Source organism: Jaculus jaculus, chromosome 13 (genome assembly GCF_020740685.1).
Source record: "Jaculus jaculus isolate mJacJac1 chromosome 13, mJacJac1.mat.Y.cur, whole genome shotgun sequence".
NCBI classification, from domain to species: domain Eukaryota; kingdom Metazoa; phylum Chordata; class Mammalia; order Rodentia; family Dipodidae; genus Jaculus; species Jaculus jaculus.
The window spans coordinates 28773801-28795383 of NC_059114.1; the positions used below are offsets into that span (position 1 = coordinate 28773801).

Sequence of the window (21583 nt, forward strand, 5' to 3'; positions counted from 1 at the left end):
TGGCTTAGCAGTTAAGCGCTTGCCTGTGAAGCCTAAGGACCCTGGTTCGAGGCTCAGTTCCCCAGGTCCCACATTAGCCAGATGCACAAGGGGGCGCACGCGTCTGGAGTTCGTTTGCAGAGGCTGGAAGCTCTGGCGTGCCCATTCTCTCTCTCTCTCCCTCTATCTGTCTTTCTCTCTGTGTCTGTCGCTCTCAAATAAATAAATAAATAAATAAAATTAAAAAAAAAAAAAAGCTGCTTTAAAACAGCTCTTTAGTGCAACTTGGTAATGCACACCTGTGATTCTCAACACTCCTAGGAGGCCCAAGCAGAAGTATTCCAAGTTTAAGGCCAACCTGGACTACAGTAGCCAGACTCTTAAAAAAAAATTCAAAAATTTAAAAAGCCAGGCATAGTGGTTCACACCTATACCAACTTTCAGGAGGCTGGGGTAGGAGGACTACCCTCAGGTATAGAAATAGGTCACTTGGGCTACCTTAAACCCACTCCCCTGCCCCCCCAAAAAAGAATACTTCAAAACTCAAGAAGCATCTTCATACAAACTGTTAATGAAAATAAGCTTTATTACATCAAGTAATAAATACATACAAAGATGCAAACAATTTTAGTCACTTTTCTTCCAGATGTTTTGATCAACTTACAATAAACATAGAACTGAAATCTACACTCTTAGTATGAAAATGTTCAGGGTGCATGTTAGGTTTGGTAGATTGCTCTTTCTTCGTATTTATAACTTGTGCATCTTTAAGATGGACTTCAAAGCACTCAGTCATGCAAATGCTTAAGCAAAGCTCTGTTGAGCAGGATCTACGGTGTGGCAGGTGAGCCAGCTAGGAGTGAAGCGCTGTCAGTGTGCACTACCAGTCCTCAGAGTCAGACAAGCTTATGAAAAGGAGCAGACCAATTCAGGTGATGCGAATGTGCTCAAAAGAAGGTTAAAGGGAGACACTGGCTTTAGGACAGTTTGCTGTAAAGTAATGTCACATGCATCTTTAATTCAATGCTAAAAATAATAAAATTTTAAAAAACTTGGGTCATCCTAACGACTTAAAATGCAAATTTTACTGCAAAATCTTTTCCCAATCTTTGAGGGTGTAGGTATAGAGCTTAGTGAACCATGGTAGAAAAAACTAAACGGTTACCATTTTGAAAACAAAGTTTTGTCTCAACAGGAGAGATGAACTGTAACCTCCCATCTTGTAGAAAGACAGGACCTTCAGATCTAATGAGACTAGGATCTGGCATTGCGTTCTGTCTCAGCCAAGCACTCCCGAACCAGCCCTCGGGCATGGATGATGCCTGAAAGAGAGGAACAGGCAGGGTCAGTCATTCAGGAAGATCATTAGAGTCCAGGAGTTCAAGGCCAGCAAGAGTTACAGTGCTGCTCTAGAGGTACTAGTTCACACCTATAATCCCAGCACGCAAGAGCTGAGTGGTGGCACATGGCTCTAAACCCAGCACTCTGGAGGCAGAGGTGGAAAAACCACCAAGAATTTGAAGTCAGCCTGAGACCACATAGTGAATTCCAGGTCAGCCTGGACTAGAGTTTTACTACCTCAAAAAAAAAAAAAAAAAAGCCAGGGGCAGGAGAGATGGCTTAGCAGTTAAGCCATTTGCCTGAAAAGCCAAAGTACTCAGGTTCAATTCCCCAGGTTGCACATAAACCAGATGCATAAGGTGGCACATACATCTGGAGTTCGTTTGTGGCAGCTGGAGGCCCTGCCATGCCCTTTCTCTCTCTGCTTCCGTCTCTCTCAAATAAATAAATAAAACACAAAGAAAAAGAAGCCAGTCTGTTGGGCTTGCCTCAAAAAAAAAAAATTGCATGTATAAAAATGTCATAAACCTACTATTAGAAAGAGACTTTAAGCTAAGTTTATAGTCTTCCCAAGAATTTTGATGCATATAAACAATTATCCAGTTCCCAGAATTCTTCCTTGGAAGTTGAAGCAGCAATGTTGGGACCCCAGTGAGACACCTGACTCTTGGGGTGGAGGGATCTAGGTCAGGCTACAGATACCTTCTCCAAACTCTCTTCAAACTTACTCTGCCAGTTCCTATCTCCAGACCTGTCCCCATTTGTACCCAGTCTAGCTTCACAATCACCCACTTCACAAAGGCCCTAACTTGATCCCACAAATACAGGCAGAGTCCTTGCTTTGGGATGTAGCCTGTCCCTCTGCTGGCCTGGTTATGGTGGAGATGGGGGAGTTATGACCTCAACAGCACACTTCTTTATGCCACAGATGTGTAACCAAAGGATGGCCTTCTTTCCCTTCTAACTTGCTTCTGCACTATTTTAACACCCTCCTAATGATAAATGAACCCACAGCCACAGCTCCTCTTAACTGCCACCTTCTAAAACAGAACTCCCTCCCCTTCCAGTTGTCATGAGGTAGCAAGCTGCTTACCCATTCTCTTTACACTTCATACCTTGCCTTGAGTCCCTTGTTTCCCACCATGACATCACACACCATCCCACTTCAGTAAAAAATGTTTAATGGGCACAGTGTTTCAGTTTTGCAAAACATAAGAAAAAATTATAGACATGGACAATGTGATGGTTTTATAATAATAGAAATGAACTTAAGATTGTTAAAATGCAGGCTGGGGAGATGAATCAGTAGTTAAAGACACCTGCAAAGCCTAATGGATCAGGTTCAGTTTCCCAGTACTCATGTAAAACCAGATGCATAAACATATGCATCTGGAGTTTCTTTGTAGAGACAAGAGGCCCTGGTGCACCTATACTTTCACTTTCTTTTTCCTTCTCCTTTTCTCTTCTCTCTCATTTTGTTTTGGGGAGGTGGTAGTTTAAAGGTATTTCACTCTAGCCCAGACTGATGCGGAATATGTAGTCTTGGGGGCAATCCTCCTACCTCTGCCTCCCAAGTGCTGGGATTAAAGGCATGGGCCACTACACTGGGATTACTTTTTTTTAATGGTCAAAATGCTACATTTTCTACACATATTTTGCCAAAATAAATGTTTCAGGAGCCAAACATAGTGTACATCTATAAATACTAGCACTCGGGCTGGAGAGATGGCTTAGCAGTTAAGCGCTTGCCTGTGAAGCCTAAGGACCCTGGTTCGAGGCTTGATTCCCCAGGACCCACATTAGCCAGATGCACAAGGGGGCACACGTGTCTGGAGTTCGTCTGCAGTGGCTGTTAGCCCTGGCGCACCCATTCTTTCTCTCTCTCTGCCTCTCTCTCTCTGTCGCTCTCAAATAAATAAATAAAAAATAAATCAAAAAAAAATTTATAAATAAATAAATAAATACTAGCACTCAGGAGAGAGAGATAGGAGGATCACTGTGTGTTTGAGGCCAACCTGGGGACTAAAGAATGAGTTCCTGGTCAGCCTGGGCTAAAGTGAAACCCTACCTCGAAAAGCCAAAAAATAAATAAAACACGGCTGTAGAGATTGCTTAATGGTTAAGGCACTTGCCTGCAAAGCCTAAGGAACCCAGGTTCAGTTCCCCAGAATCCACGCAAGCCAGATGCACACAGTGGTGCATGCATCTAGAATTCATTTGCAGTGGCTAAATAAAGGCCCTGGTATGCACATTCTCTCTCTCTCATAAATAAATATTTTAAAAATATTTTAGCCGGGCGTGGTGGCGCACGCCTTTAATCCCAGCACTTGGGAGGCAGGGGTAGGAGGATCGCCGTGAGTTCGAGGCCACCCTGAGACTACATAGTGAATTCCAGGTCAGCCTGGGCTAGAGTGAGACCCTACCTCAAAAAAACAAAACAAAAAAAAAAATTTTAAAATAATTTTAAAATGTTTAAAAGCAAGGCATAGTGTCTCATGCCTTTAATCCCAGCACTTAGGAGGCAGAGGTAGGTGGATTGCTGTGAGTTCAAGGCCATCCTAAGACTATATAATGAATTCCAGGTCAGCATGAGCTGACTAAAACCCTACCTCAAAAAAACAAATATAGCCAGGCAGAATCCCAGCACTTGGGAGGCAGAGGTAGGAGGATCACCGTGAGTTCAAGGCCACCCTGAGACTACAGTGGATTCTAAGTCAGCCTGGGTTAGAGTGAGACCCTACCTTGAAAATAAAAAAATTAATATATATATATATATATATATATATATATATATAAATAATAGTAATAGGGCTAGAGAGATGTCTTAGCAGTTCAGGTAGGTTCAATTCCCCATGAGCCGAGTAAAGCCAGATTCACATGGTTGTGCATGTGTCTGGATTTCATATGCAGTGGTTAAAGGCCCTGGAGCACCCATTCTCTCATCAATATTTTTTTTTTTTAAATTAGGTCTGGAGAGATGGCTTAGCAGTTGAGTCACATGCCTGTGAAACCTAAGGACCCAGGTTCAATTCTCCAGGTCCCACGTAAGCCAGATGCACATAATGGCACATGCATCTGGAGTTCATTTGCAGCAGCTAGAGGCCCTAGCGTGCCCATTCTCACTCACTGTCTCTGTCTCTCACAAATAAATAAAAATAAACTCTTTAAAAACAATATTAGCTGGGCATGGTGGTGCATGCCTTTAATTCCAGCACCCCAGAGGCAGAGGTAGGAGGATCGCCATGAGTTCAAGGCCACCCTGAGACTACATAGTGAATTCCAGGTCAACCTAAGCTAGAGTGAGACCCCACCTTAAAAAACAAAAAACAAAAATTTAAAAAAAAAAAAGATGCTTTAGGAGTGATAGGGACAAAAGGGGGCAGTAGAAAAGGAATACAATGAAATTATAATGTTTTCATATATTCCAATTTTTAAAATGCTTATTAAGGAGAATGGTGGCACACACTGTTAATCCCAGCACTTGGGAGGCAGAGGTAGGACCACAGTGAGTTTGAGGCCACCCTGAGACTACACAGTCAATTCCAGATCAGCCTGGGCTAGAGTAAAACCCTACCTCGAAAAACAATATATATATGTGTGTGTGTGTGTGTGTAAAACAATGTTTAAGGGCTGAAGAGATGGCTCAGAAGTTAAAGTCACTTGCTTGCAAAGCCTGCTGGTCCAGTTCAGTTTCCTAGTACTCAATGTAAAGTCAAGATATACAAAGTGGCACATGTTTCTGGAATTCGTTTACAGTGACAGGAGGCCCTTATGTGACCATCCTTGCTATCTTTATGTCTGCCTCTTTTTTCTCTTTCAGTTATATATCTAATTTTAAAAATGTGTGCTGGAGGGATGGCTTAGCAGTTAAGGCACTTGCCTACAAAGCCTAAGGATTAGCCGGGCATGGTGGTGCACACCTTTAATCCCAGCACTCAGGAGATAGAAGTAAGAGGATCGCCACAAGTTCGAGGCCACCCTGAGATTACATAGTGAATTCCAGGTCAGCCTGAGCTAGAGTGAGACCCTACCTTGGGGGGGGGGGGGGGGGAGAAAGCCTAAGGAGTCAGGTTCGATTTTCCAGTACACACATAAGCCAGATGCATAAGGTGGCACATGCTTCTGGAGTTCGTCTGCAGTGGCTAGAGACCCTGGCATGCCCATTCTGTCTTTCTCTCTTGTCTCTTTCATTTTGATTGCAAATAAATATTTAAAATATGCCAGTTGTTGGTGGCTCACACCTTTAATCCCAGCACTCAGGAGGCAAAGGCAGGAGGATCACTATGAGTTCGAGGTCAGGCTGAGACTACAGAATGCATTCCAGATCAGTCCAAGCTAGAGTGAGACTCTGCCTTTGGGTAGGGGGTAATATTTTTCCCCTAATGAAAGACAGATCCATACCGTTTCTTGGCCCTGCTCTAATGACCGCAGTGTGCAGTACCGACACCAAAGAACCCTTAACCCCAGGTCACCCAGCAACCTCTACAGTCACCTGCCAAGGAGCCTAACCCCAAAAGAGGAGGCCAATAGGCAACAGCTGCAAGGTCTACATTACAAGGATCCCGTGAGGCTGGATGAGCATCTCTGGCTGGGTCAGAAATGAGGAGGGCTGACCCTCTCCAATGGCTTCCTAGGAAATAAATTCCTTAGCCTCTACCTCCTAGGCTCAAATGACCCTTACAGTCTCAATAGTAGTTGGGTCTACATGTCAGGCATGGTGGCACACACCTTTAATCCCTGCACTTGGGAGGCAGAGGGGACTACAGGCATATACCACCACATGGCTTCAGAAAATCCTACAAAAGTGATGAAGACAGTCTATGGGGATCCAAGCCAGCAACTCACCTCGTTTGAGCCGCTCCATGGCACTCTTGCTCCCTGCATATGTGGGTCTGATCTCCTTTCCCAGTTCTTCAATGATGGCTAGCAGCTCGGCATATTTGCTCTGAGGCACCTGGCTGTTCCCGGTTCCCTAGGACCAGAGCACAGGAGTTCTAAAACTGAACCTTAGTATAACCCAAACCACTCAAGTGGAGCCCACGAGGAAAAGCAGCCCAGCCTTGGGCTCCCAAGGTTATTGCCTCAACTGGGCAGCATGTCCCATTCTGAAGATGACTCCAAAGTAGAGAAGCTGATTCTCATTCAATCAGAGAACACCCATGTCTCCAGAAAGCCCCTTTACCATCTTCAAAGGAAAGACAAGGGGTTGGAGAGATGGCTTAGTGGTTAAAGCACTTGTATGCAAAGCCAAAGGACCCAGGTTCAATTCCCTAGTACCCATGTAAGCCAGATGCACGGTAGTGCATGAGCTTGGAGTTTGTTTGCAGTGGCTGGAGGCCCTGGCATGCCCATTCTCTCTCCCTCCCTCACCCTCCTTCCCTCTCTCTCTCTCTCTCAAATAAATAAAAATATTTTCTTTTAAAAAAAAGAAAAATCCAGGTGTGGTGATGCACACCTTTAATCCCAGCACTCAGAAGGCAGAGGTAGGAGGATTGTTGTAAATTCAAGGCCACCCGAAGACTACATAGTGAATTCCAGGTCACCCTGAGCTAAAGTGAAACCGTACCTCAAAAAACAAAAACAAAAAGATGAACTGTCTTATCATCTCTGGGTGGGGGGGTTCCTAGGCTCCTGAGGCAGAGACAGTGCCTCCTGGAAGCCATGTGTCCACAGTGAGTGGGAGATAGAGGCCACTACTAGGCTCAGCCGGATCTCAAAAACTTCTAGAGACCCAGCATGGGGCTCAAAATGTGTCAAATCCACCCCATCCTCTCCACAGGTGGGACCCACCCCACAGACAAGACCACTGCCTCCAGCCCCCAAGGAAGATCAGTGAGGGTCCCTGCTCCAGCCTCTCTTCTTCCTGAGGCAGCTGCATCAAGGTGCCCACGTCCCTCTGCAGGGCCCCGGCCTCCTGCTCCTGGTATCTCCACTCCCAGGCCTCACTGCCTAGTCTGCAGAGCTGGCTCTGCAGTTTGTCCTCCTGGCACAGCTGCCTCCTGGCCTCATATTTCTCCCAGTGCCAACGTTGCATGGCCAGAGCATTGTGCTGCCACTCCAGGCTGCTCCTCAGCCCATCGTCCCGCTGCCTACGCTTCTTCAGCCTGTCCCGCTCCCGGGCTCGTGCCTGCTTCTCATCCTGGAACAAAACCATCTGGCGGGGCATGGCTGGAGGCTGTGCACAGCCACCTCAGCCAACAACAGCATCCATGGTGACCTCAGAACTCTGTCTGGTATTTGGACCAAGGAGAGAATCTTCCTGCTGGCAAACAGAGTTCCCAGAAACCTTCCATGTCCCCTAAAGGTTCTGACTGAAATCTCAGCTGAGCCTGATATTGAGGTCACCCCACTGGACTGATGAGGGTCATGGTCTCATAAAGGATAGAACGAAGTATAAACCAAGTAGCTCATTTCAGAATCACATTTATAACTAACAGCTCCTGACGCACTGGCCCTGCTTTTCTGTCTCAGTTTAAAGGCTCCAGAGTCCAGCTAGGCCCTAACTGCCCAGGAAATATAGGAACAAACAGAACCACCAGACACATGCATGGTGACCTCAGTAGGAGGTACAGCTCAGTCCATGGCCCTTTCTCATGTCCTTACTTTCCTCTCACTTCAGTGTGTCCCAGTGAAAAGATTTCCCTGGTCGCTCTTCCACTCTGATGCCTCAAGTGGTGAATGTAAGCCAAGCCCAGGTTGTGTGCTAAGGACATGCAGTTGACTGCTCTGATCCCAATCTGTCCATGTGTTGGTGGTATAGTGGTGAGCACAGCTGCCTTCCAACCCATCCTTATCCCCTGACTCCCTTACACCAAAATTGGTATGCATTGGTTACTCCCAGGGCTCTTCCAAAAGCCATCACCACAGAACAGTACCTGGGTATAGCCTAACGATGGTGGCCCATAGTCACTCAACAGCTGACGGTACTGAGAGGATGTCGCCATGCTAGTGGAAGGCGAGTGAACACTTCCTGCTGAAGGGAAGGAAAGAGAGGTCAGAGGTCTCCCTTTGGCTAACTACACCAATAGACATCTAGTTCTGTAAAAGTCCCCAAGCCACCACCTGTAGTCTTTTGTCTTCACAAGATGAAGAACCCAGCTCTTGACCTCCAATGGTTCAGACAATGGCCAAGATGACTAGATAGGGGCATAGTTAAAGAGCAACCATTCCAGCCAGTGTGGTAACACACACCTTTAATCCTAGCACTCAGGAGGCAGAGGTAGGAGGATCGCCAAGAGTTTGAGGCTACCCTGAGAGTACACAGTGAATTCCAGGTCAGCCTAAACTAGAGTAAGACGCTACTTTGGAAAACCAAAAAAAAAAAAAAAAAAAAAAGCAATCTAGTCACTTACAGACCCTGTCCCACCCACACAGGCCTCCACATAAGAATGACCAATACCTAATATATAACAGTCCCTAGCTTAATCCATGCCAGCCCCATCTCAGAGGCTGAGAATTGAAGGCATATCCTGCAACTGGCCACCAGTTACCAAGGCTGGTCCATCCTGGACTAGGATTTCTTTTTTTTTTTTTGGTTTTTCGAGGTAGGGTTTCACTCTAGTCCAGGCTGACCTGGAATTCACTATGGAGTCTCAGGGTGGCCTCGAACTCACAGCGATCCTCCTACCTCTGCCTCCCAAGTGCTGGGATTAAAGGCGTGCACCACCACGCCCGGCTTGGACTAGAATTTCTTACACACACCTTTGTGCTGCTGTGCACCTAACTCTGCTAGACAATAGGGAGGAAGAGTAGATCAACACCTCGGATGCACTGAGCCCAACCTGGCTGGTGACAGGTGCATGAAACACAAAACAAGGCTCTGGAAAACACAGCCTGTGTTCTTAAGGAAAGCCCCTCAACCACTTTGGACCTCTCATCCCCACCCTAAAGAGGTACTGAACTCCTGAAGAAAAAGGAAAAAAAAAAAAAGAGGTCTTCACCCCAAGAGAAAGTTTAAGGACCCAATTATGGAACAAACACTTGGGAATACTGTCTGGATGCAGGAGTTAGGTAGGGCCAAGTGCAGCCAGAACACAGCCCTAGATGTGGGATGGAAAGCCTGTGGCTGGAGCATGTAGATCATAACTGCATACAAGTGGTCATTAGTGAGTAAGGGACATCCAGCAAATTACAAACAGCAGTAACCATGGAGAATTTACTTAGTCCTCCTCAGCAGCTGCCCCCAGAGCCAATCTCCCTTCCCTCTCTCTCTCTCTCTCTCTTTCTTTCTTTCTCTCTCTCCCTCCCTCCCTCTCTCTCTCTCTCTCTCTCTTGCGCGCGCTTGCTTTCTTACCCTCCCTCCCTCCACTCTCTCACATACAGTGGGTTCTATAAACTTGGCCCCAGGGATGGGCAGCTGGTGCCAGGCTGGCCAAATGGCCAGCTGCTCCCTTGGTGTGGGTGAAGGGAGGGGCCGGAAGAAGGAAGTTCAGGAGCTCAGACTGCTAGAAGAGGCCCTGCATCCCAGTGCCCGGCTACAAAGAGGGCCAAACAGCAAGGAAGACACCAGGGAGCAAGCTACTGACAGCACTGGAGGAGGTCCTCCTAGGCCTGGGGGCTGGGCCCAGGCTTAGGTGACAAGTGTGGGTCCTGAACTGGGCAAAGCACTGTGCCTTTCCAGAGTCTCTAAAGATGACACACCTCTACAACAGAGACATGCCACCAAGGTTGAGTGGGGCAGCCATCATTAAAACCCCATTTTCAGAGATGGCCTTGGTGGGGTCTGGGTGCAGAAGGCTTTGCAGTCCCAGATCCTAACCACTGCAGGTAATCATCCTCTCTGGGTTCAGACAGGCTAGAAGCTAAATGTGAGGATGGTGTGTCATGACCAACTACCTCCTTGAAGCCGCCTTGCTTTTACTACTTTACACCTCCACATTCATCACCAAGACTACAAGCTTGTCCCGGTTGTGTTACTCGTGGCTGTATAGTCTTTGACAAGGCCCTTCCCTTTCTGGGCCTCAGGTTTTGCAACTTCTTGAGGTCATGATCCCCAAATAAGTCTAGATGTACAATCTGATGGCACTAGGTTTAGGATGGAGTGCTGAGGGAAGGAGAAATGAAAGCCCCATTTAAGTGTAGTTGCTCAGGCAATAGCTCAGAACCTGATTCCCATCACCCTGGAGAAGTGGCAGATGAGCCTGATTCTTTCTATGCCAAGGCCAGTTCCATATTCAGTACTGGGGAGGATGTCTGCCCTGGGATAGTTGACCTAAGGGGTCTTCAGAGCCACTAATGCCCTCTTGTTCCCGCCACACACAGACAGGGCTGGGGAATGACACAGAGAGGCTGCTCAACGTCATCAGCACAGCCCTTGTGGAACATCTCAGACAATGAGCTCAGTGTGCAGGGAGCCGGGAAGGCCTGGCAGAGGCCAGGAAGCTCCTGGGGCCAGGCGCAGCTCCCCGCCCCCACGCCAGACAAAGAGCGGCCTGGGCCTGGGGAGCTGGCGGCCTTCCCGCCACTTGGGGCGCCTGGGGGGGCCCACGAGCGGGGGAGGCGGGGGCTTTGTCTAACTCCGCCACTGCCACCACCGGCCAGGCCGCAGCTTGGCAACCCGTGAGCAAGAGGCAGGGCTGGAGGGCGTGAGGGATGATGACAAGGAAGGCGCAGGAGCGGCTGTGAGAGTCCATCTTGGATGCAGATGGCAGGGGAGAGCCGGCTTTCAGCAGCGAAGTCCATGGGGGAAATCAGGTGGTCCCCCATCAAAACGCCGGAAACCTGAGGACCCTGGCACATCTCCTGGCATTCCACATAAGAGAAAGAAAGAAAAGCTGGAGACAGGTGCTAGGCAGCCCAAAATATGGCTTCAGGGTCCCAGTAGCTGCCTGTCACTGTGACCCCACACTCCAAAGATCCCAGTCTGAGATCCAGAGGGACAACTATCTCACAGCAAGCTTGAGGTCTCTGAACTCCTTCAAGCTTAGTGGACAACCCACTGGCCCTCCGCCCTGGACACTGGAGAAAGCTGGGACAGAAAAATCTTACCTGGCAACAAAGCCTGTCTTTGTAAGGTTTGCGGACCTCAAGGGGGTAAGACCATTTGAGGAGAAAAATAATGTCTGAGTGCTCTTGGGAACCCAGTGCCCATAATGAACATTTCAACTCTCCCTCACCTGGACCCTGAATCCTTAACCCTTTCAAGGCCCCCAACAGGGTGTCCAAATAAGTTAAAAACACACGCCATGATTTCCGAGGTCCCTCCTGGGATTTTTGGCGTTCTGAAGTTAACGCTGGGAGAGAAGGCCCACATTTTGACGAGAGGCACCAGCATGCTTTTTATTTTTTTGCCCACCAGAAGCAGAGCCCGACCCCACCCCTCCTCAAGGCTTTTGCCCCTCGGTCCCCCACCTTGCACCCCATTTTGAGGGTAGGTCAGCTCACAGCCAAATGTTTAAAGAAGAGGGGAACCTGAGAAGGGCACAATGTGGGTCACCTCCGAATGCTACAATTCACACCCCTTCCCTCGGGGCCAGGAGCGAGCCCCTGGGCAGCAGCGAGAGCTGCCCGAGAACTTTGCAGGAGTTTCCGCGAGCGCCCGGCCCGGGCCTGGAAGAGGGAAGGGAGCCCCGGGCCTCTGGAGGGGCGGCCCTCAGGGCTCGCGCCCACGTGGAGGGCTCCGGGAAGGGGACTCGGGACGGTGCTGCCCCGCGCGCCGCCACAGGACCCTCGTAGTCGCAGCGCTTCTCCAACTTTTCTCCCCGGGCGCCCGCCGGAGGGGCTCCCGCGTGTCCGGGGGACACGGAACGCCGCTCCCGCGCCCAGGCCGCGGCCCCCGCCCACCAGCCGCTCGCAACCCCAGCTCCCGCCCCGGCCCGCGCTCCCGCAGGACCAGCTGCCACCGAGAGCCCGGCCCGGCCCTGTCCGCCCCGCCCCGCCCTGCCCTGCCCTGCCGTGCCCTGCCCACGCGCGGCCCGGCCCCTCGCACGCGCCCCTGCAGCCGGCCTGTCCCCGCAACCCCGGCGCCCCGCGTCCCGCTCCCCGTGCGGCCCGGCCGCTGCCGCCTCCCGCCGGCAGGGGCCCTCGCCGAGCCGCCCAAAAGCCTGAGGAAAAAGGAGCTGAGAGAAAGCCTCCCCCGCCCGCGCGCCCGCGCCCGGGCTCCCCGCGATCCGCGGCCGCCGGCGTGGGGGACCCCGCGGCTTCCCGGCCCCGGGCCGGCCTCAGCCCCGCGGCCCGCCGGGCGCCCCGGGAACTTTGGCGCGGTGCGGGAATCATGGCGGCGGCGGCGGGGACAGCGGCGTCCGCGCTGCCCGACCGGGAACCGGGTGCCCGCCGCCCTCAGCCACCACGAGCCACCCGGGAGCCCCGAGCCGGAGCCGGACGCGCGAGACCCCAACTTGGCGGCACTTGAGGTGCGGCTCGCGGGGCGCGCTCACTCACCGGCGTTGAGGGCGGCGGCGGGCATGTGCGCGGTCAAGTTCGGCTTGTAAGACATCCCCCCGAGCGGCGGGCGCGCCGGGCGCAGACGGGCCAGGCCGCGAGGGCGGCGGCGGCGAGGACGGGCGGCGGCGCGGCGGGCCCCGCGTCCCCGCGCCCGTCCGAGCGCCGGCCGAGCGCCCGCGCACTTTTTGTTGTTGACGGCTCGGGCCGCACCGGCAAATATGGCCGTCCCTCACCCTGACACCGCCGCAGTATATCACCCATACATCGGGCGGGCGGGCGCGCGGCGCAGGGGCGGCCGCAAACTTTGAGCCAAGCCAGCGGGGCCGGCCCGGGCCGGGAGGGGGCGGCCGGCGTCAGGGGGCGGCTCCGCCCGCGGCCGCGCCCCGCGCCTCGCTCGGCGCCCGCAACTTGCCAAAGTTTGGGGGGCTGGGGTCCCAGGGCGCCCGCGCCGCGCTCCTCGGCCCGCGGCGACCGCCTCCTTACGTGGCGAGGCAGAATTAAAGTACTTTCCCCCTCTGGACTGGGGGCAACGATGGAAATTTACCTGGAGAAAATGGTGGCGACTGGGCTTTTTATTTTTATTTATTTATTTTTTTTTTGAAGCACGTAGATCATCCCAGATGCCCAGGTCTGGCTCGGCCCCAGAATTAGAATAACCCTTTCTTGACATTGATTTCGAATAAATTTCATGTCTCTGGCTGTATTAAGTGGATTTTAACCCTTTAGGGGCCTAAGGCTCTTGACAAAAACCGGACAGAAAGGCCTGCCTCTCCCCAGAAAATTCGCCCTAGTATCCACAGAATATGACACACTGATTCTTGACTATTTAAGGGGAGCGCCTACTATGTGCCACGCACGGTTCTAGATGCCACGGATACAAGATCGAACTTGGCAAAGTTTCTACTCCCTTGATTTTAGACTCCCCTACCCCACCCTGTTCATCCTTGGGATCTGAATGAAACGTCATCAAACGTCCATAGGGTTAGATGAATTAACTTCCTAAGGTACTGTATTGTGGAGTTCTGCCTGAATAGTAATGCTCATCAAATTATATAAAACGCCCACCCTATTAGGATGTTTTTAATCGCCTTAGTTTGCAGGTTTTGTTTTTATTTTTATTTTAATTTATTTTGTTCTTTTGGTTTTTTTAATTTATTTATTTATTTACTTATTTATTTATTTGAGAGCGACAGACACAGAGAGAAAGACAGATAGAGGGAGAAAGAGAGAATGAAAGAGAGAATGGGCGCGCCAGGGCTTCCAGCCTCTACAAACGAACTCCAGACGCGTGCGCCCCCTTGTGCATCTGGCTAACGTGGGACCTGGGGAACCGAGCCTCGAACCGAGGTCCTTAGGTTTCACAGGCAAGCGCTTAACCGCTAAGCCATCTTTCCAGGCCTTGTTCTTTTGGTTTTTAAAGGTAGGGTCCCTCTCTAGCTCAGGCTGACCTGGAATTCACTATGTAGTCTCAGGGTGGCCTCGAACTCATGGCGATCTTCCTACCTCTGCCTCCCCAGTGCTGAGATTAATGGCATACAATACACTCCGAGGTTTGTTTGTGCTTTTTAGTCACATTTAAACATCATCTGTGAATCTGGTGACAGAGGCTTCAACCTCTCCTCCCAAGAAAAAAAGGGCTCTTTCCTTTAGGATGAAAGTACAAGGGAAGAGACACGCCTTACACATCTTTACTAACACTCCTGCCATCAGCCTTAGGTTCACTCTGCCAAACACTCTTATGTTACAAAGAAACCAATACTCAAACAAACAAACAAAAACTAAAAGCCGGGGGGGGGGGGGCTGGAGAGATGGCTTAGCGGTTAAGCGCTTGCCTGTGAAGCCTAAGGACCCCGGTTCAAGGCTCGGTTCCCCAGGTCCCACGTTAGCCAGATGCACAAGGGGGCGCATGCGTCTGGAGCTCGTTTGCAGAGGCTGGAAGCCCTGGCGCGCCCATTCTCTCTCTCCCTCTATCTGTCTTTCTCTCTGTGTCTGTCGCTCTCAAATAAATAAATTAATTTAAAAAAAAAAAAGCCGGGTGTGGTGGCTCGCGTCTTTAATCCCAGCACTTGGGGAGGCAGAGGTAGGAGTGTCGCCGAGAGTTCGAAGCCACCCTGAGACTAAGAGTGAATTCCAGTTCAGCCTGAGCTAGAGTGAGACCCTACCTCAAAAAAACACAAATCAACAGCAACAACAAAAAAGCCGGGAGTGATGATGCACGCTTTTAATCCCAGCAGATATAAATGGATCGCTCTGAGTTCCAGGCCACTCTGAGACTACAATAGTGAATTCAAGGTCAGCTAGAGGGAGACCCTAGATGGAAAAGGAAAAAAAGAAAAAGAAAAACCAATGCTGCTCTTAGCTGGGAAAATGTAAGGCAAGCCACTTTTATTTGTTTGTTTGTTTTGTTTTTTGAGGTAGGGTTTCACAGTAGTTTAGGCTGACCTGGAATTCACTAGGTAGTCTCAGGGTGGGCTCAAACTCTTCCTCCTACCTCTGCCTCCCTAGTGCTGGGATTAAAGGCATGAGCCTCCATGCCCAGCGCAAGCCACATTTTTTAGTAGTCAAAGTTTTGAAAGCAAAAAGCAGCATGAAATTAATTCTAGTCATCGATTTACATGCTGGGTTCAGATTAGTATAATTTCAATATACAATGACTACATAGAAATTCATAACTAAAATGCTTTATGTCCTAGTTTATCTTTGCCCTAGAAGTGTGCATTCTGCAGTTGGGCACATCTTAGTTTTATTTATTTTTTGGAGAGAGAGAGAAAGATGCAGAGAGGAAGGGAAGGAGAGAGAATAGGCTCGCCAGGGCCTCTAGCCACTGAAAATAAACTTCAGGCCAGGCATGGTGGTCTTGGGAGACAGAAGTAGGAGGATTGCAGTGAGTTCAAGGCCATCCTGAGACTACATACTGAATTCCAGGTCAGTCTGGGCTAGAGTGAGACTCTACCTCAAGAACCAAACCAAACCAAAACAACAACAAAAAAGTATTTAGAGGCAAGTTTGGTGGTACACACCTTTAATCCCAGCACTTGGGAGGAAGAGGTAGGTGGATCACTGTGAGTTTGAGGCCAACCTGAGACTACATAGTGAATTGCAGGTCAGCCTGGGCTAGTAAGACTCTGATCTCAAAAAAGAAAAATTAAAAAGAAAAACCAAAATAATGAAAAAAGAATTTAAGGCCGGCATAATAGTGCATACCTTTAATCCCAGCACTCAAGAGGCAGAGATAGGATCGCCACACTGAGACGGGGCTGGAGAGATAGTTTAGTGGTTAAAATGCTTCCCTGCGACCCAGGTGCATTTCACCACTAAGCCAGATGCATAAGGTGGCACATGCATCTGGAGTTCATTTACAGTGGCTAAAGGTCCTGGTGTGCCCATACTCTCTGCCACTTTCTCACTCTCTCTCAGTATAAAATAAAAATGGGCTGGAGAGATGGCTTAGCGATTAAGTGCTTGCCTGTGAAGCCTAAGGACCCTGGTTGGATTCCCTGGGACCGATGTTAGCCAAATGCACAAGGGGGCGCACGCGTCTGGAGTTCGTTTGTAGTGGCTGGAAGCCCTGGTGCGCCCATTCTCATTGTCTCTCTCTCTCTCTCTCTTTCTTTCTCTCTCTCCCCCCCCCTTTCTCTGTCTGTTGCTCTCAAATAAATAAATTTTAAAAATATTTTTAAAAATAAATAAAATAAAAATATTTTTAAAAGGAATTAGCTGGGCGTGGTGGTGTATGCCTTTAATCCCAGCTCTCAAGAGGCACAGGTAGAAGGATCACGGAGAGTTTGAGGCCACCCTGAGACTCCATAGTGAATTCCAGATAAATCTGGGCCACAGTGAGACCCTACCTCGAAAAACAAAAACAAACAAACAAAAAAGTTTGGGGAGGGAATTACCATTGGATATTGTTTACAATTATCAAAGTTGTTAATAATTTTTTTTTTAAGTTGGGAGCTGGAAAGCTGGCTTAAGCAGTTGAAACACTCGCCTGCAAAGCCTGGAGACCCAGAACCCATGAAGACCAGGTGCACATGGTGGCGCATGCTTTTGTTCCAGTGGCTAGAGGTCCCAGCACACCAATTCTATCCATCTCTCTTATCTCTCTCTCTCTCAAAAAAAAAAAAAAAATATATATATATATATATATATATTTATATGTATGTGTATATATACATATATATATATACTTTTTAAGATCAGGGCTGGAGAGATGGTTAAGAGGCTTACCTGCAAAGCCTAAGGATCCAAATTCACTCCTCTAAGTACCCACAAAGCTAAATGCAAAAGGTGGTACATGAGTCTGGAGTTCGTTTGTAGTGACTAGAGGCCTTGTTATGCCCATTTTCTCTCTTTATCTGCATTTTGCTAGCTCTCTCTTTCATAAATAAATAAAATACAAATCTGTTCTTTAAAAATATAAACCTGTTCTCTAAATCCCAGTTACCTGAAATAAACCCCACAATTTGTGAGTTACCCCTAAAGTTCATAATATATACTTCTTGACTCTGTTTTATTCTTTTTTGTCTCAATTTTTATTAACATCTTCCATGATTATAAAAAATAGCCCATGGTAATACCCTCCCTCCCCCCACTTTCCCCTTTGAAATTCCATTCCATTCTCCATCATATCCCCTCCCCATTATTAATTCTTTATTAAAGGATTAAAGGTAGGATAGAACACAAAACTTGGGGTTCATAAATTTTGGAGGATACCTCCTGAACTCCAAAATCTGACATCAATACCATTTTTTAAATTTGGGGATTTTTGTTTTTTTAGGGGGGTTTCAAGGTAGGGTCTCACTCTAGCCTAGGCTGACCTGGAATTCACTATATAGTCTCAGGGTAGCCTTGACCTCCCTCACAGCAATCCTACTACCTCTGCCTCTTGAGTGAGTGTTGGGATAAAAGGTATGAGCCACCATGCCCAGCCAACCCTCTTTTCTTTTCTTTCTTTTTTTTTTTTTGTTGTTGGTTTTTCAAGGTAGGGTCTCATGCTAGCTCAAGCTGACCTATGTATTCTTGATTCTTGAACTCCTACCTCTGCCTCCAGAGTGCTGGGATTAAAGGCATGCGCCACTATGCCCGGCTAATTTTTTTTTTATTAACAAGTTCCATGATTGTAAATATTATCCCATGGTAATGCCCTCCCCCCCACACTTTCCTCTTTGAAACTCCCTCTCCTCTCAATCAATTTCTCTTTTGTTTGGATGTCATGCTCTTTCCTCCTATTATGATGGTCTTGTGTAGGTACTCTGACTTTTTTCTTTCTTTCTTTCTTTTTTAAGATTGAGAGAGACAATTGGCACACCAAGGCTTCAGCTACAAACATAGAACTCTGGTTGTGCCACCTAGAGGGCAAGTGCGACTATACACTACCTTCCATGGGATCTGGAGAATTGAATATATGTCCTTAGGTTTCTCAGGCAAGCACCTTAACTGCTAAGCTATCTCTCCAGCCCACTATGTGTATGTATGTATGTATGTATGTATGTATGTATGTATGTATGTATATATGTATGTATATGTGTATGTATATGTATATATATATTTATATTTATATATGAATGATAAATATATATACATTTATTTATTTAGTTAAATGTTTATTTATTTGAGAGAGAGAGAAAGGATGAGCACACCAGGGCCTTCAGCTGCTGTAAATGAACTCCAGATGCATGTGCTACCTTGTGTATTTGGCTTATGTGGGTCCTGGGGAATTGAACCTGGGTCCTTTGGTTTTGCAGGCAAGCACCTTAACCTGCAAGCCATTTCTCCAGCCCCTAAGCCATGGTTTAAAAAATATGTATATATTTATGGGGCTGAAGAGATGGCTTAACGTTTAAGGCACTTGCCTACAAAGCCAAAGGACCTCGGTTTGATTCCCCAAGACCCACACAAGCCAGATGTACAAGGTGGCGGATGCGTCTGGAGTTTGTTTGCAGTAGCTGGAAGCCCTGGCGTGCCCATTCCATTCTCTCTCTGTGTCTCTTTCCCTCTCTCAGATTAAAAATTTAAATATTAAAAAAAAACAAAACCCATGGCTTAGCTGGGTGTGATGGCACACATCTTTAATCCCAGCACTTGGGAGGCAGAGGTAGGATGATCACAGTGAGCTTGAGGCCACCCTGAGACTATATAGTTAATTCGAGGTCAGCCAGGACCAGAGTGAGACCCTACCTCAAAAAACAAACAAACAAAAAAAGTCAGAAATTGTGCTGGAGAGATGGGTTAGTCATTAAACAACTTGCCTATGAAGCCTAAGGACTCAGCTTTGATTCCCCAGTCCCCATGTAAGCCAGATGCACAGGGTGGTGCATGCATCCTGAGTTCATTTGCAGTGGCTAGAGGCCCTGTGCATACATTCTCTCACTCTTTCTATCTGCCTCTCTATCAAATAAATAAATAAAATATTTATACATATAAATATATAAATATGCATTTTAAATACAATACACATTATTTAAATACATTATAAATATACATTTATTTAATTATTTATGGCCTGGCAAAATGGTTTGGCAGTTAAGGCAATTGCATGCAAAGCCAAAGGACCCAGGTTCGATTCTCTAGGACCCACATAAGTCAGTTGCACAAAAGTGGGGGATGCACGCATCTAGAGTTCTTTTGTAGCATCTGGAGGTCCTGGCATGCTCATTCTCTCTCTATTTCTGCCTCTTTCCCTCTCTTAAACAAAGTAATAAATAATAGTAATAAAATAAAATAAAAAATAAATAAAGAATAATAGTAAAAGAATAGTGCTGCTAGGAGCTGGGAAGCTGGCTCAACATTTAAAGAACTCTTTTACAAAGCCTGTTGCTCAGGTAGAGTTCAATTCTTTTTTAAAATTTTTTTTGTTTATTTTTATTTATTTAGTTGAGAGCGACAGAAAGATAAAGAGAAAGAGAGAGACACAGAGAGAGAATGGGAGCGCCAGGGCCTCCAGCCACTGCAAACAAACTCCAGACACGTGCGCCTCCTTGTGCATCTGGCTAACGTAGGTCCTGGGGAATTGAGCCTCAAACCGGGGTCCTTAGGCTTCAGAGGCAAGCGCTTAACCGCTAAGCCATCTCCCCAGCCCTAGAGTTCAATTCTTGAGCTACCACATAAGGAGAATACAAAGGGATGCAAGTGTCTGGCATTTGTCTGCAAGGGAAACAGGACACACACATGTTCAAATAAATATAAAAGAGGCTGGGCAAGGTGGTGCATGCCTTTAATCCTAGCATTCAGGAGGCAGTGGTAGAAGGATTGTCATGAGTTAGAGGCTACCCTGAGACTACATAGTGAATTCCATGCCTGGGCTAGAGTGAGACCCTACCTTGAAAAACAAAACAAACAAACAAATATACATACATACATACATATACATATACATATGTATACGTATGTATGTGTATGTGTGTATATATGTATATGTATATATATACACACACACACACAAATATATATATGAAAGAGCCAGTCATGGTGGAGGCAGAGGTAGTAGGAGGATTCCCATGAGTTCCAGGAGTTTGAGGTCACCTTGTAACTACATAGTGAATTACAGGTCACTCTGGGCTAAAGTAAGACCCTACTTCAAAAAAGTGGCGGGGGAGGAGCTGGAGGGATAGCTTAGCGGTTAAGGCATTTGCCTGCAAAGCCAATGGACCTAGGTTTGATTACCAGGTCCCACGTTAGCTAGATGCACAAGAGGGCACACGTGTCTGGAGTTCGTTTGCAGTGGCTGGAGGCCCTGTTGTGCCCATTCTTTCTCTCTCTCTCCCTCTTTCTCTGTCAGATAAATTTTATATATATAATGCTCAATTTTCACAGTGCTTGCCTAGTGTGCACAAAGATATGGATTTGATCACCAGTTTAGCATAAAGCAGGACATGGTAGCACCAGTTTGTAATTTGAATACTAGGGGGAGGGAGGCAGGAAGATCACAAGTTCAAGTTTATCCTTGACCACACAGTAAATTCAAGGGGTCAAGGCCAGCCTGGATTACATGAGATTGGAGACAGATAAATTGACTTGTATATATCTATGGTACCCAGACTAGCCTTGAGCTTCTGATGGCTCAGGTTCAGGTGATCCTCCTGCCTCAGCTTCCCAATTACAAGCATGAACTCACCTTAACTTTCTTTTTGTTTTTGTTTTTCATGGTAGGGTCTCACAAACTCTAGCCCAGGCTGGTCTGGAATTCACTATATAGTTTCAGGGTGGCCTTGAACTCACAGCAATTCTCCTACCTATGCCTCTATAGTGCTGGGATTAAAGGCACAAGTCACCACACCCAGCCTAAAAACAAACAAAAAAAACAAAACAAAACATGCTTTTATGAGAATGAAAGAAAGGCTATACTTTCAGGGATCATTGCTATAGCTCATTTCTAGAGAAGTTTCTCTGACTGTGTAGAGTACCAGAAACCGCTAGAAGGCATAGCGTTCTCTCCTGAGTGTGAAGCAGCTCTTGGTGTTGCTTTGCTACAACTGCCACTTGCCATTAACGGTCATTCCTGCTCTCCTTGCCAGAGCTGGAGGGAGAGGAAGCAGTCTGATCGGCAAAAAAGAGACAGAGAATTGGCATGCCAGCATCTCTAGCCACTGCAATGGAACTCTAGACACATGTGCCACCTTAAGCATATACAGGACTTTGTGCACATGTATACCTTGTGCTGCTGGCTTATGTGAGTTCTGGGTGTTGAACCTGGGTCCTTAGACTTCTCAAGCAAGTGCCTTAACTGCTAAGCCATCTCTCCACCCCTTAAAAAAAAAAAAAAAAAACATTTTTTCTCAATTTTTATTAACATTTTCCATGATTATAAAAAATACTCCATGGTAATACCCTCCTTTTTTTTTTTTTTCTTTAAATTTGGAGATAGAGTCTCGCTCTAGACCAG

General features: G+C 47.6%; 1 protein-coding gene and 1 non-coding gene across 3 annotated transcripts; one reads left to right on the forward strand and one right to left on the reverse strand.

Moving 5' to 3' along the window:
- Nucleotides 1-547: 547 nt before the first annotated feature.
- Cdk2ap1 (cyclin dependent kinase 2 associated protein 1) lies at nucleotides 548-12800 on the reverse strand. 2 transcript variants are annotated; one of them, XM_045133159.1, is made up of 4 exons: nucleotides 12700-12800; nucleotides 8196-8293; nucleotides 6166-6292; nucleotides 548-1301 (listed from the first exon to the last, which is right to left on the reverse strand). In XM_045133159.1, exons 1-4 carry the CDS (start codon nucleotides 12752-12754, stop codon nucleotides 1234-1236), a joined length of 348 nt encoding a protein of 115 aa, XP_044989094.1. In that variant the 5' UTR covers nucleotides 12755-12800; the 3' UTR covers nucleotides 548-1233. The 2 variants fall into 2 exon arrangements, with proteins under 2 accessions (XP_044989094.1, XP_044989095.1); XM_045133160.1 differs by having other exon boundaries at nucleotides 8196-8290; nucleotides 12700-12796.
- Nucleotides 12801-21035: 8235 nt separating this feature from the next.
- Nucleotides 21036-21246, forward strand: LOC123454432. Its single transcript, XR_006633388.1, has one exon. It is a non-coding gene; the product is annotated as a small nucleolar RNA U3 (small nucleolar RNA).
- The last annotated feature ends 337 nt before the right edge of the window (nucleotides 21247-21583 follow it).